The sequence below is a fragment of the Salmo salar genome, chromosome 10, assembly GCF_965601325.2.
Source record: "Salmo salar chromosome 10, fSalSal1, whole genome shotgun sequence".
NCBI classification, from domain to species: Eukaryota; Metazoa; Chordata; class Actinopteri; order Salmoniformes; family Salmonidae; genus Salmo; species Salmo salar.
Genome location: NC_138300.1, coordinates 37,162,633 through 37,176,364, shown reverse-complemented (window position 1 = coordinate 37,176,364; position 13,732 = coordinate 37,162,633). Strand labels below are relative to the sequence as shown.

Here is a 13,732-nt window from a genome sequence, read left to right as displayed (position 1 = left end):
TTTTGTCTCATATCCTCGATTTTTTGGGGTCTCATATCCTTCACATTGTTCCCAAATTCCTCAGTGCCAGTCTGCTCTCCTGCCCACTCCTTATGGAATGGTCATGCCACACATTGTCATGTTCAGCTTGAGAAGAAGTGACAAGGAGTTGGCAAGAGAGCAAAAACAGATCTGGGACCAGACTACAACATCCCACCCACAGATATCACACAATGTGTCTGGAATGTTGTGTTTCACAGGAAATTAAAGCAAGGTGAAGGTCTTCATGTTCTACTTCTTTAGCGCTTGTCTCCAGCTCTCTCTCGTAGCGTCCCTTCACTCCCTTTATCTGTTGCATACAGTCGCTCAACTCATCCTGGCATGTTGTCAGGGCTGTCTCCAAAAACCTCACCTGCAACAGGACCGATACAGGAAAAAAAGTCTGATTTAGTTGATAACTAATTTGCCATAGCATATGTTTTCATAAGGACTGACCTTGGTAATATACTCTGTTGCCTGCACTCTGAGAGCTCTCAAGGCCTCCTGGTCTTGATTGGCTCTCGTCTCTGTATCCTAGGAAGTGACAGGATTATAGCACTAGTCAGATTAATACTGAGATGCCCAGCTGTGTCGTTCTGTGTCAAACTCAATGACGTGGGTGTGATTTATAAATCTGTGAAGATCTACATTGCATACCCCTTGACTTTTTACATTTTGTTACGTTACAGCCTTATTCTAAAATTGACAAAATCGTTTTTTCCCCATCAATCTACACGCAATACCCCACAATGACAAAGCAAAAACAGGTTTTTAGAAATATTTGCAAATGTATTAAAAATAAAATATTACATTTACATAAGTATTCAGTACTTTGTTGAAGCACATTTGGCAGCGATTACAGCCTCGAGTCTTCTTGGGTATGATGCTACAAGCTTGGCACACCTGTATTTGGGGAGTTTCTCCCATTCTTCTCTGCAGATCCTCTCAAGCTCTGTCAGATTGGATGGGGAGCATCACTGCACAGCTATTTTCAAGTCTCTCCAGAGATGTTCGATGGGGTTCCCGTCCGGGCTCTGGCTGGGCCACTCAAGGACATTCTGAGACTTGACCCGAAGCCACTCCTGCGTTGTCTTGGCTGTGTGCTTAGGGTCGTTGTCCTGTTGGAAAGTGATCCTTCACCCCAGTCTGAGGTCCTGAGCACTCTGTAGCAGGTTTTCATCAAGGATCTCGCTGTACTTTGCTCAGTTCATCTTTCCCTCGATCCTGACTAGTCTCCCAGTCCCTGTAGCTGAAAAACATCTCCACAGCATGATGCTGCCACCACCACCACCACCACCATGCTTCACTGTAGGGATGGTGGCAGGTTTCCTCCAGACGTGACATTTGGCATTGAGGCCAAAGAGTTCAATCTTGGTTTCATCAGACCAGACAATCTTGTTTCTCATGGTCTGAGAGCACTTTAGGTGCCTTTTGGCAAACTCCAAGCGTGCTGTCATGTGCCTTTTACTGACGAGTGGCTTACGTCTGGCCACACTACCATGAAGGCCTGATTGGTGGAGTGCTACAGATGGTTGCACTTCTGGAAGTTTCTTCCATCTCCACAGAGGAACTCTGGAACTCTGTCAGAGTGACCATTGCATTCTTGGTCACCTCCCTGACCAAGGCCCTTCTCCCCCGATTGCTCAGTTTGTACGGGCAATCAGCTTTAGGAAGTCTTGGTGGTTCCAAACTTCTTCCATTTAAGAATGATGGAGGCCACCATGTTCTTGGGGACCTTCAATGCTGCAGAAATGTTTTGGTAACCTTCCCCAGATATGTACCTCGACACAATCCTGTCTCGGAGCTCTACGGACAATTCCTTCGACCTCATGGCTTGGTTTTTGCTCTGACATGCACTGTCAACTGTGTGACCTTATATTAGACAGGTGTGTGCCTTTAGAAACCATGTCCAATCAATTGAATTTACCACAGGTGGACTCCAATCAAGTTGTAGAAACATGTCAAGGATGATCAATGGACACCTGAGCTCAATTTCAAGTCTCATAGCAAAGGGTCTGAATACTTATGTAAAAAAAAACCTGCTTTCGCTTTGTCATTACGTGGTATTGTGTATAGATTGATGAGGGAAAAATTATATTTAATCCGTTTTAGAATAAGGCTGTAACGTAACAAAATGTGGAAAAAGTCAAGGGGTCTGAATACTTTCCGAATGCACTCTAGGTAAAGGTAATGTGATGTGAGGTGTGTTGTGTATGGGGCAGACATACATGCGTGAGCTGGTTGAGGGAGGTCTGAAGTCTCTCTGCTCTGTGCTGGGCCTCCTGTCTCTCATGCTGGGATGAAGAGAAGTCTTTCTCCAGCTCTGCTTTCTGAGAGTGCAACTGTATAGGACAGGCAGACAAAAATCACATGAAACAGGCAGCAAACAAGTATATTTGCAGGTGCCCAAACATCTACTGTACTGTATGTTAAAGCTGAAATTCAGAATAAGGTGAAACAGTGCCACTCTTCACCCCCAGCGCATTTCTTATTGTTTTGTCAATGAAACGGAGCAGAGGAGCATTCAGCATCGTGGCAAAGTACGATGGGCAATGATGTGAAGGAAAACAGAGGTCTTTGTTTGCAGTAATACCACAAACGGAAGTGGCAGTTTCACCAAGTATACGGATTCCAGCTTTCATGTATAACTATTCTAAGACAAAGTATGTAAAGTTCATGGAATTGCTTATTGTAACCTTGGGTGACTTTTATGAACAGTCAAGTGTGAATAAAGGAATACAATACATGTACCCTCTCACCATTTTGATTTGATCCTGTAGCTCCTTACGTTGCTCTGAGCCAACTCTCTGAGTCTCCTCCAACTCCTGCTGGAAATCCCGCTTCTTCAAGTCCAGAGTGGTTTTAAAGTGCTGGATACTGGTGCTCTTCTCCTACGTTTCAAACCAGAGACTTCATCAACTAACTAACTAGCCCACTTAAATATAACATAGCCTGTGTGTGAAATGACGTGCATGTGAGTTAAAAGAGAGAACTGGGTCTGTCTCAATCAAAAGGCAGGGAGGCATCCTTGTGGATTTAGACAGACCCAACATGTGTAAGTGAAAGCACGTGTGTGTGAGTGTGTGTGTGTGTGTGTGTGTGGGTGTGAGTAGTGACAACACAGTGTCTGTTTAGTGTAGCCGACTTCAGCATTTGATAGAATAGTGACAACACAATTTATTTTCAGTGTGTGTGTGTTGAGTACTTCATCATTACCAGCAGGTTCAGCTCCAACTCAGTGGTCTTCTCTACAGCCTGTGAAAGTCCTGCATCTTTCTTCTCTAACTGTTGCTCTGTAGTTGCCAGGCAGACATTCTTCCTCCTTAACTGCAATACAACACATTCACCACTAGGGACAGACATCTGTCACATACTGTATACAACAAGTGTTATCTTTTGTTTCAGGCACTGGTTTAAGGCCTTATTGCTCTGATTCTGTGAGTGAGACCCTCACTTGTCCTGGTATGTGACATTATGCTACTCAGATTCCTTTGAGATACAGCCTTCTTCCTTGATTTGAGACCACTCATAATAAAAATGGTGGTACAGTACACTATTCATGTGGCCATCCTTACCTCTCTCTCCAGCTGGTTAATTTGTACTGTCCTCTCCTGCAGCTCTGTATATAGTTTCTGTAGCTGGAGGTCTCTCTGGTTCATGTTGTTCTGTAGGGTAGTCATCTCCTCCTGGGCCCGCCTTAGTCTCTCCTGCAGGCCCAGTACGAGAGCCGCCTGTTATACGTGAAATATACGTGAAAAGTTGTTATACAGTTATAAGTGAAAGCTGGAATCCGTACTTGGGGAAATGCCACGTCCGTTTGCAATATTAACTGCAATACAACATTCACCACCAGGGGACAGACATCAGTCACACATACAGTACACCAGGGGTTCTCAAACTTGTTGGGACACCCTCATAATCAGATCACAACTCTAGTGAGATAAAAATAGCAATCAAGGAGTTTTACTAGGACTTCAGCAGTGCATAGACGGACAAACCACGTTTCGAGCCTTGGGTAGGAACATTTTAAAGGCCCGCCAATTGGCATCAGATAGAAAATGTGGCAGTTTTCAAACTAATTTCCTGCAATTCTACACATTTTGCCATGTGGCAGAGATGTTTTGCTGATGATGTTTGCTGCAGCTTTAAAGCTATTATCCTGCAATTCAACATATTTTCATGAGGTAAAGAGATATCTGCAGTTTTAAAGCTTGAATTACAAGTGCATTTATATTTTTATTTTATTTATATTTTTGGGGGAATACAAGAAGTATTGAGTTGAAAAAATATATATCAATTGGTGGAGTACTGTGGCAACCAATATCCCTGTGAGCCTCCCAGGCCCATGTTGCCCAGGGTTAAGAACATAAAATTGTAGATTAATAATATTACATTGTATTACACCCTCTAAACTTATTCCGCCGATCCCTTGGCCAAAATGTGTATAATCTGTGTACCACCCCTACCTTGACACAACACAACTGATTGGCTCAAACCCATTAATAAGGAACAAAATTCCACAAATTCACTTTTAGCAAGGCACACCTGTTAATTGAAATGCATTCCAAGTGACTTCCTCATGAAGCTGGTTGAGAGAATGCCAAGCGTGTGCAAAGCTGTCATCAAGGCAAAGGGTGGCTACTTTGAAGAATCTCAAATATATTTGGATTTGTTTGACACTTTTTTCGTTACTACATGATTCCATATGTGTTATTTCATTGATTTGATGTCTTCACTATTATTCTACAATGTAGAAAATAAAGAAAAATCCTTGAATGAGTAGGTGTGTCCAAACTTTTGACTGGTACTGTATGTATCCATATATGACATACACACTACCATTCAAAAGTTTGGGGTCAGTTAGAAATGTCCTTGTTTTTGAAAGAAAAGCACATTTTTTTGTCCATTAAAATAACATCAAATTGATCAGAAATACAGTGTAGACATTGTTAATGTTGTAAATGACTATTGTAGCTTGAAACAGCAGATTTTTTATGGAATATCTACAAAGGCATACAGAGGCCCATTATCAGCAACGATCACTCCTGTGTTCCAATGGCACGTTTTGTTAGCTAATCCAAGTTTATCATTTTAAAAAGGCTAATTGATCATTAGAAAACCCTTTTGCAATTATGTTAGCACAGCTGAAAATTGTTCTGATTAAATAAGCAATACAACTGACCTTTAGACTAGTTGATTATCTGGAGCATTAGCATTTGTGGGTACGAAACTGGCTCAAAATGGTCAGAAACAAAAGACTCATGAGTTTCAGAAGAAAGTCCATTCTTGTTCTGAGAAATGAAGGCTATTCCATAGGAGAAAGGCCAGCATCCCGGAGTCGCCTCTTCACTGTTGACGTTGAGACTGGTGTTCTGCTGGTACTATTTAATGAAGCTGCCAGTTGAGGACTTGTGAGGTGTCTGTTTCTCAAACTAGACACTAATGTACTTGTCCTCTTGCTCAGTTGTGCACCGGGACCTCCCACTCCTCTTTCTATTCTGGTTAAAGCCTATTTAGCCTTTTCTGTTAAGGGAGTAGTACACAGCATTGTACGAGATCTTCAGTTTCTTGGCAATTTCTGACATGGAATAGCCTTCATTTCTCAGAAAAAGAATAGACTGACGAGTTTCAGAAGAAAGTTCTTTGTTTCTGGTCATTTTGAGCCTGTAATCGAACCCACAAATTCAAATGCTCGAGATACTCAACTAGTCTAAAGAAGGCCAGTTGTATTGCTTATTAAATCAGCACAACAGTTTTCAGCTGTGCTAACATAATTGCAAAAGGGTTTTCTAATGATCAATTAGCCTTTTAAAATGATAAACTTGGATTAGCTAACACAACCTGCCATTGGAACAGGAGTGATGGTTGCTGATAATGGGCCTCAATACGCCTACGTAGATATTCCATTAGAAATCAGCTGTTTCCAGCTACAATAGTGATTTACAACATTAACAATGTCTACACTGTATTTCTGATAAATTTTATGTTATTTTAATGGACCAAATTTTGGGATTTTTCTTTCAAAAACATGGACATTTCTAAGTGACCCCAAACTTTTGAATGGTAGTGTGGATACAGTTGAAGTCGAAGTTTACATTCCCTTAGGTTGGAGTCATTAAAACTTGTTTTTCAACCACTCCACATATTTCTTGTGAACAAACTATAGTTTTGGCAAGTCTGTTAGGTCATCTACTTTGTGCATGACACAAGTAATTTTTCCAACAATTGTTGACAGACAGATTATTTCACTTATAATTCACCGTATCACAATTCCAGTGGGTCAGAAGTTTACATACACTAAGTTGACTGTGCCTTTAAACAGCTTTGAAAAATCCAGAAAATGTCACAGCTTTAGAAGCTTCTGATAGATTAATTGACATCATTCTAGTCAATTGGAGGTGTACCTGTGGATGTATTTCAAGGCCCACCTTCAAACTCGGTGCCTCCTTGCTTGACATCATGGGAAAATCAAAAGAAATCAGCCAAGACCTCAATAATAATTGTAGACCTCAACAAGTCTGGTTCATCCTTGGGAGCAATTTCCAAACACCTGAAGGTACCATGTTCATCTGTACAAACAATAGTATGCAAGTATAAACACCATGGGACCACGCAGCCGTCATACCACTCAGGAAGGAGACGCATTCTGTCTCCTATAGATGAACGTACTTTAGTGCGAAAAGTGCAAATCAATCCCAGAACAACAGCAAAGGACCTTGTGAAGATGCTGGAGGAAACAGGTACAAAAGTATCTATATCCACAGTAAAAAGAGTCCAATATCGACATAACCTGAAAAGCCGCTCAGCAAGGAAGAAGCCACTGCTCCAAAACCGCCATAAAAAAGCCAGACTACGCACTGCACATGGGGACAAAGATCATACTTTTTGGAGAAATGTCCTCTGGTCTGATGAAACAAAACTAGAACTGTTTGGCCATAATGACCATTGTTATGTTTGGAGGAAAAAGGGGGAGGCTTGCAAGCCAAAGAACACCATCCCAACAGTAAAGCACGGGGGTGGCAGCATCATGTTGTGGGGGTGCTTTGCTGTAGGAGGGACTGGTGCACTTCACAAAATAGATGGCATAATGAGGAAAGGAAAATTATGTGGATATATTGAAGCAACATCAAGACATCAGTCAGGACGTTAAAGCTTGGTCGCAAATGGTCTTCCAAATGGACAATGACCACAAGCATACTTCCAAAGTTGTGGAAAAATGGCTTACGGACAACAAAGTCAAGGTATTGGAGTGGCCATCGCAAAGCCCTGACCTCAATCCCATAGAAAATTTGTGGGCAGAACTGAAAAAGCGTGTGCGAGCAAGGACGCCTACAAACCTGACTCAGTTACACCAGCTCTGTCAGGAGGAATGAGCCAAAATTCACCCAACGTATTGTGGGAAGCTTGTGGAAGGCTACCCGAAATGTTTGACCCAAGTTAAACAATTTAAAGGCAACGCTACCAAATACTAATTGAGTGTATGTGAACTTCTGACCCACTGGGAATGTGATGAAAGAAAAAAGCTGAAATAAATCACTCTACTATTATTCTGGCATTTCACATTCTTAAAATAAAGTGGTGATGCTAACTGACCTAAGACAAGGACATTTTACTAGGATTAAATGTCAGGAATTGTGAAAAACTGAGTTTAAATGTATTTGGCTAAGGTGTATGTAAACTTCCAACTTGAACTCTGTGTGTGTGTGTGTGTGTGTGTGTGTGTGTGTGTGTGTGTGTGTGTGAGATATACACACACACACACACACACACACACACACACACACACACAGCTCAAAAAAATAAAAGGAACACTAAAATAACACATCCTAGATCTGAATGAATGAAATAATCTTATTAAATACTTTTAGCTTTACATAGTTGAATGTGCTGACAACAAAATCACACAAAAAGAATCAATGGAAATCCAATTTATCAACCCATGGAGGTCTGGATTTGGAGTCACACTCAAAATTAAAGTGGAAAACCACACTACAGGTTGATCCAACTTTGATGTAATGTCCTTAAAACAAGTCAAAATGAGGCTCAGTAGTGTGTGTGGCCTCCACGTGCCTGTATGACCTCCCTACAACGCCTGGGCATGCTCCTGATGAGGTGGCGGATGGTCTCCTGAGGGATCTCCTCCCAAACCTGGACTAAAGCATCCGCAAACTCCTGGACAGTCTGTGGTGCAACGTGGCGTTGGTGGATGGAGCGAGACATGATGTCCCAGATGTGCTCAATTGGATTCAGGTCTGGGGATCGGGCGGGCCAGTCCATAGCATCAATGCCTTCCTCTTGCAGGAACTGCTGACACACTCCAGCCACATGAGGTCTAGCATTGTCTTGCATTAGGAGGAACCCAGGGCCAACCGCACCAGCATATGGTCTCACAAGGGGTCTGAGGATCTCATCTCTGTACCTAATGGCAGTCAGGCTACCTCTGGCGAGCACATGGAGGGCTGTGCAGCCCCCCAAAGAAATGCCACCTCCTACCATGACTGACCCACTGCCAAACCGGTCATGTTGGAGGATGTTGCAGGTAGCAGAACGTTCTCCACTGCGTCTCCAGACTCTGTCACGTCTGTCACATGTGCTCAGTGTGAACCTGCTTTCATCTGTGAAGAGCACAGGGCGCCAGTGGCGAATTTGCCAATCTTGGTGTTCTCTGGCAAATGCCAAACGTCCTGCACGGTGTTGGGCTGTAAGCACAACCCCCACCTGTGGACGTCGGGCCCTCATACCACCCTCATGGAGTCTGTTTCTGACCGTTTGAGCAGACACATGCACATTTGTCGCTGCTGGAGGTCATTTTGCAGGGCTCGGAGAGTGCTCCTCCTGCTCCTCCTTGCACAAAGGCGGAGGTAGCGGTCCTGCTGCTGGGTTGTTGCCCTCCTACGGCCTCCTCCACGTCTCCTCATGTACTGGCCTGTCTCCTGGTAGCGCCTCCATGCTCTGGACACTACGCTGACAGACACAGCAAACCTTCTTGCCACAGCTCGCATTGATGTGCCATCCTGGATGAGCTGCACTACCTGAGCCACTTGTGTGGGTTGTAGACTCCGTCTCATGCTACCACTAGAGTGAAAGCACCGCCAGCATTCAAAAGTGACCAAAACATCAGCCAGGAAGCATAGGAACTGAGAAGGGGTCTGTGGTCACCACCTGCAGAACCACTCCTTTATTGGGGGTGTCTTGCTAATTGCCTATAATTTCCACCTGTTGTCTATTCCATTTGCACAACAGCATGTGAAATTCATTGTCAATCAGTGTTGCTTCCGAAGTGGACAGTTTGATTTCACAGAAGTGTGATTGACTTGGAGTTACATTGTGTTGTTTAAGTGTTCCATTTATTTTTTGGAGCAGTGTATATATCTGGCCACAAATCTCAAAATTTCTGACACTGGTATTTGACACTATGTAACTCAGATTCCTTGGAGATACAGCCTTCTTCCTTGATTTGAGACCACTCATAATAAAAATGGTTGTACAGTACACTATTCATGTGTCCATCCTTACCTCTCTCTCCAGCTGGTTAATTTGTACTGTCCTCTCCTGCAGCTCTGTGTGCAGTTTCTGTAGCTGGAGGTCTCTCTGGTTCATGTTGTTCTGTAGGGCAGTCATCTCCTTCTGGGTCTGCCTTAGTCTCTCCTGCAGGTCCAGGGCTAGAGCTGCCTGCGTGACTCTCTCCTGCTCCACAGCACGCAACACAGGCAGCAGCTGCTGGTACTGCTCCCCTGACACACCGTAGACACAAAAAACAAACAGACCATTTTTTGGGAGGATACAAACATACTTTGCATTTTTCATGTGTATCCACAATGTTACGGCATGCAAGGAAGAAAGATATTGTTAGAGTTTACCTACTCTACTGTATACATGGCCTAGAGATGGGAGATTAGATATGTGCTATAAATTGAGTGTACAAAACATTAGGAAGACCTTCCAAATATTGAGTTGCACCCCCTTTTGCCCTCAGAACAGCCTCAATTCGTCAGGGCATGGACTCTACACGATGTCGAAAGCTGACCCATGTTGACTCCAATGCTTCCCACAGTTGTGTCAAGTTGGCTGGATGTTCTTTGGGTGGTGGACCATTCTTGATACACACGGGAAACTTGAGTATAAAAAAAAAAAACAGCAGCATTGCAGATCTTGACACAAACAGGTGTGCCTGGTACCTACTACCATGCCCTGTTCAAAAGGCACTCGCCCATTCACACTCTAAATGGAAAAGATACGCAATTCATGTCTCAAGGCTTAAAAATCCGGCATGGCTCACTCTTGGATTGCGTCCTACCTGACAGGTCGCTCCTACCAGGTGGCGTGGCGAGAATCCGTCTCCGCACCACGTGCTCTCACTACTAGTGTCCCCCAGGGCTCAGTTCTAGGCCCTCTCCTATTCTCGCTATACACCAAGTCACTTGGCTCTGTCATATCCTCACATGGTCTCTCCTATTATTGCTATGCAGACGACACACAATTCATCTTCTCCTTTCCCCCTTCTGATAACCAGGTGGCGAATCGCATCTCTGCATGTCTGGCAGACATATCAGTGTGGATGACGGATCACCACCTCAAGCTGAACCTCGGCAAGACGGAGCTGCTCTTCCTCCCAGGGAAGGACTGCCTGTTCCATGATCTCGCCATCACAGTTGACAACTTCATTGTGTGCTGCTCCCAGAGTGCTAAGAGCCTTGGCGTGACCCTGGACAACACCCTGTCGTTCTCCGCTAACGTCAAGGCGGTGACCCGATCCTGTACGTACATGCTCTACAACATTCGCAGAGTACGACCCTGCCTCACACAGGAAGCGGCGCAGGTCCTAATTCAGGCACTTGTCATCTCCCATCTGGATTACTGCAACTCACTGTTGGCGGGGCTCCCTGCCTGTGCCATTAAACCCCTACAACTCATCCAGAACGCTGCAGCCCGTCTGGTGTTCAACCTTCCCAAGTTCTCTCACGTCACCCTGCTCCTCCGCACACTCCACTGGCTTCCAGTTGAAGCTCGCATCTGCTACAAGACCATGGTGCTTGCCTACGGAGCTGTGAGGGGAGCGGCACCTCCGTACCTTCAGGTTCTGATCAGTCCCTACACCCAAAGAAGGGCACTGCGTTCATCCACCTCTGGCCTGCTCGCCTCCCTACCTCTGCGGAAGCACAGATCCCGCTCAGCCCAGGCAAAACTGTTCGCTGCTCTGGCACCCCAATGGTGGAACAAGCTCCCTCATGACGCCAGGACAGCGGAGTCAATCACCACCTTCCGGTGACACCTGAAACCCCACCTCTTTAAGGAATACCTGGGATAGGATTAAGTAATCCTTCTAACCCTCCCCCCTACCCTCCCCCCCAAAAAATATATAGATGTACTATTGTAAAGTGGTTGTTCCACTGGATATCTTAAGGTGAATGCACCAATTTGTAAGTCGCTCTGGATAAGAGCGTCTGCTAAATGACGTAAATGTAAATGTAAAAATCCTTATTTGACTTGTCTCCTCCCCTTCATCTACACTGATTGAAGTGGCTTTAACAAGTGACATCAATAAGGGATCATAGCTCTCACCTGGATTCACCTGTGTCATGGAAAGTGCATGATAGTGTTTTGTACACGCAGGTTATACAGACTACAATACGATGTATAGTATTGAAGAGTAAGCTAGGGAAATCACCTGGCTTGAGTTTGGGGACATCACAGACTGGAGCTGGCAGACAAGGCTTAGCACAGAGTGATCCCCCTCCACTCTATAACAAATATTTAGGTCACTTTTACATAACAGTATATTACATTTTGTCCACCATCATTGTCTGGAACAGAGTTGAGGGTATGCTGAGTTAGCAATAAGCAGGGTGCACTATGGTTGTATGGGGCACATACAGCATACAGAATATAGCATGTATAAACAATACACAGAGGGTATAGTTTGAGAGTATAGTAGGGAGTATGGCGCTAGGCTCACCTCTCTAAGATACAGCAGGCTGAGGATGGCCTCTAGGCTGGCCTGTTCAGCCTGGCTCTGCTGTGCTTCTCTCTGACAGTGCTCCAGTCTCTGCTCCTGGCTGGTAGTGAGGTGGCGTAGGTCCCCACACTCCTTCCTCAACACCTCTATGTCCTTCTCAACTATCTCCCTGTCACTCAGTCTTCTCTTCAGCTCCACAGCCTGGATAGAGGCCTCTTCCAGACGAGAACGCAACGTGGCGCTCTCTACACTCATCTCCTTGGCTCTGACCGACTCTTCCTTCAACTGGCTGGTCAGAGAGATTCCCAACTACTATTACGAAAGGCATGTCCATCACAGTGGTATTAGTATTCTACTAACTACAACCAATCTCAACCATATCCACATATCATGGTTTTAAGAACAATGGTCCTTTTTACACGGTCCTTCTCATCACAGATGATTCAAGTGAAGTGTAACCACAGAGATGAATCTATTTGAGATGAAGACACATTTTCAGAGGTTGATTCAGAAACTAATAAGTAAGATATGACGAGCAGACACTTGAGTACCAACCCGATCAGCTGGTTCATGTCGGTCTTGTCCTGCTCTAGCTGAAGACACCTCCTCTCCCACACCACTCTCTCTTTATCACACTGGATAAGAGCCTCCTTCAGTCTGGCCTCGTTGTCCAACACCTATGGACCACAACACAGCATCCCGTCGCTATACAATCAAAGACTTCAATGTCTAAACATAAGCAGCGCATTTCACCATGTACTGACAAGCATTTATTCTGAACAAACAGGCTTAAAATACATTTACATTTTTGTCATTTACATAGCTCGACTCGTCATTCGTCTTATTACATACCTTCTTCAGTTTCTCAGACATATTTCCCTTGTAACTCTGGAGAGCCAATGTCTGCCTCTCTGCAGTAACAAGAGCTTCCTTTCTCTGTTGCTCAACTCTTTGGGATGAATAGAAAATACAGTTGTAGTCGGAAGTTTACATAAACGAGTTGTGTATCAACCACTCCACAAATTTCTTGTTAACAAACTACAGTTTTGTCAAGTCTGTTAGGACATCTACTTTGTGCATGACAAGTAATTTTTCCAACAATTGTTTACAGACAGATTATTTCACTTACAATTCACTGTATCACAATTCCAGTGGGTCAGAAGTTTACGAGTTGACTGTGCCTTTAAACAGCCTGGAAAATACCAGAAAATTACATCATGGCTTTAGAAGCTTCTGATAGGCTAATTTACATCATTTGAGTCAATTGGAGGTGTACCTGTGGATGTATTTCAAGGCCCACCTTCAAACTCAGTGTCTCTTTGCTTGACATCATGAGAAAATCTAAAAGAAATCAGCCAAGACCTCAGAAAAAAAATTGCAGACCTCCACAGGTTGTGGAGGTCAGTTTCACCAGCTCTGTCAGGAGGAATGGGCCAAAATTCACACAACTTATTGTGGGAAGCTTGTGGAAGGCTACCCGGAACGTTTGACCCAAGTTAAACAATTTAAAGGCAACGCTACCAAATACTAATTGAGTATGTAAACTTCTGGCCCACTGGGAATGTGATGAAAGAAAAAAAGCTGAAATAAATCACTCTCTACTATTATTCTGGCATTTCACATTCTTAAAATAAAGTGGTGATCCTAACTGACCTAAAACAGGGAATTTTTACTAGGATTAAATGTCAGGAATTGTGAAAAACTGAGTTTAAATGTATTTAGCTAAGGTGTATGTCAACTTCAACTGTATATCTTAGT

The 13,732-nt window shown here is 43.9% G+C and overlaps 1 protein-coding gene across 4 annotated transcripts in view; it reads right to left on the bottom strand.

Moving 5' to 3' along the window:
- Positions 1-13,732, bottom strand: part of LOC106560319 (coiled-coil domain-containing protein 18) — a 51,876-nt gene that overhangs the window by 36,112 nt on the left and 2,032 nt on the right. For 3 of the 4 annotated variants that reach the window (XM_082956970.1, XM_082956971.1, XM_082956972.1), the window contains exons 6-16: positions 12,827-12,923; positions 12,530-12,651; positions 11,975-12,263; positions 11,687-11,759; positions 9,535-9,752; positions 3,594-3,749; positions 3,235-3,345; positions 2,778-2,909; positions 2,247-2,360; positions 475-552; positions 275-391 (exon numbers count right to left, since the gene is read on the bottom strand). In XM_082956970.1, coding sequence (XP_082813096.1) covers positions 275-391; positions 475-552; positions 2,247-2,360; positions 2,778-2,909; positions 3,235-3,345; positions 3,594-3,749; positions 9,535-9,752; positions 11,687-11,759; positions 11,975-12,263; positions 12,530-12,651; positions 12,827-12,923 — 1,507 coding nt within the window. Of the gene's footprint in view, positions 1-274; positions 392-474; positions 553-2,246; positions 2,361-2,777; positions 2,910-3,234; positions 3,346-3,593; positions 3,750-9,534; positions 9,753-11,686; positions 11,760-11,974; positions 12,287-12,529; positions 12,652-12,826; positions 12,924-13,732 lie in introns of those variants that run through there. The other variant, XM_082956973.1, reaches the window with a different exon arrangement.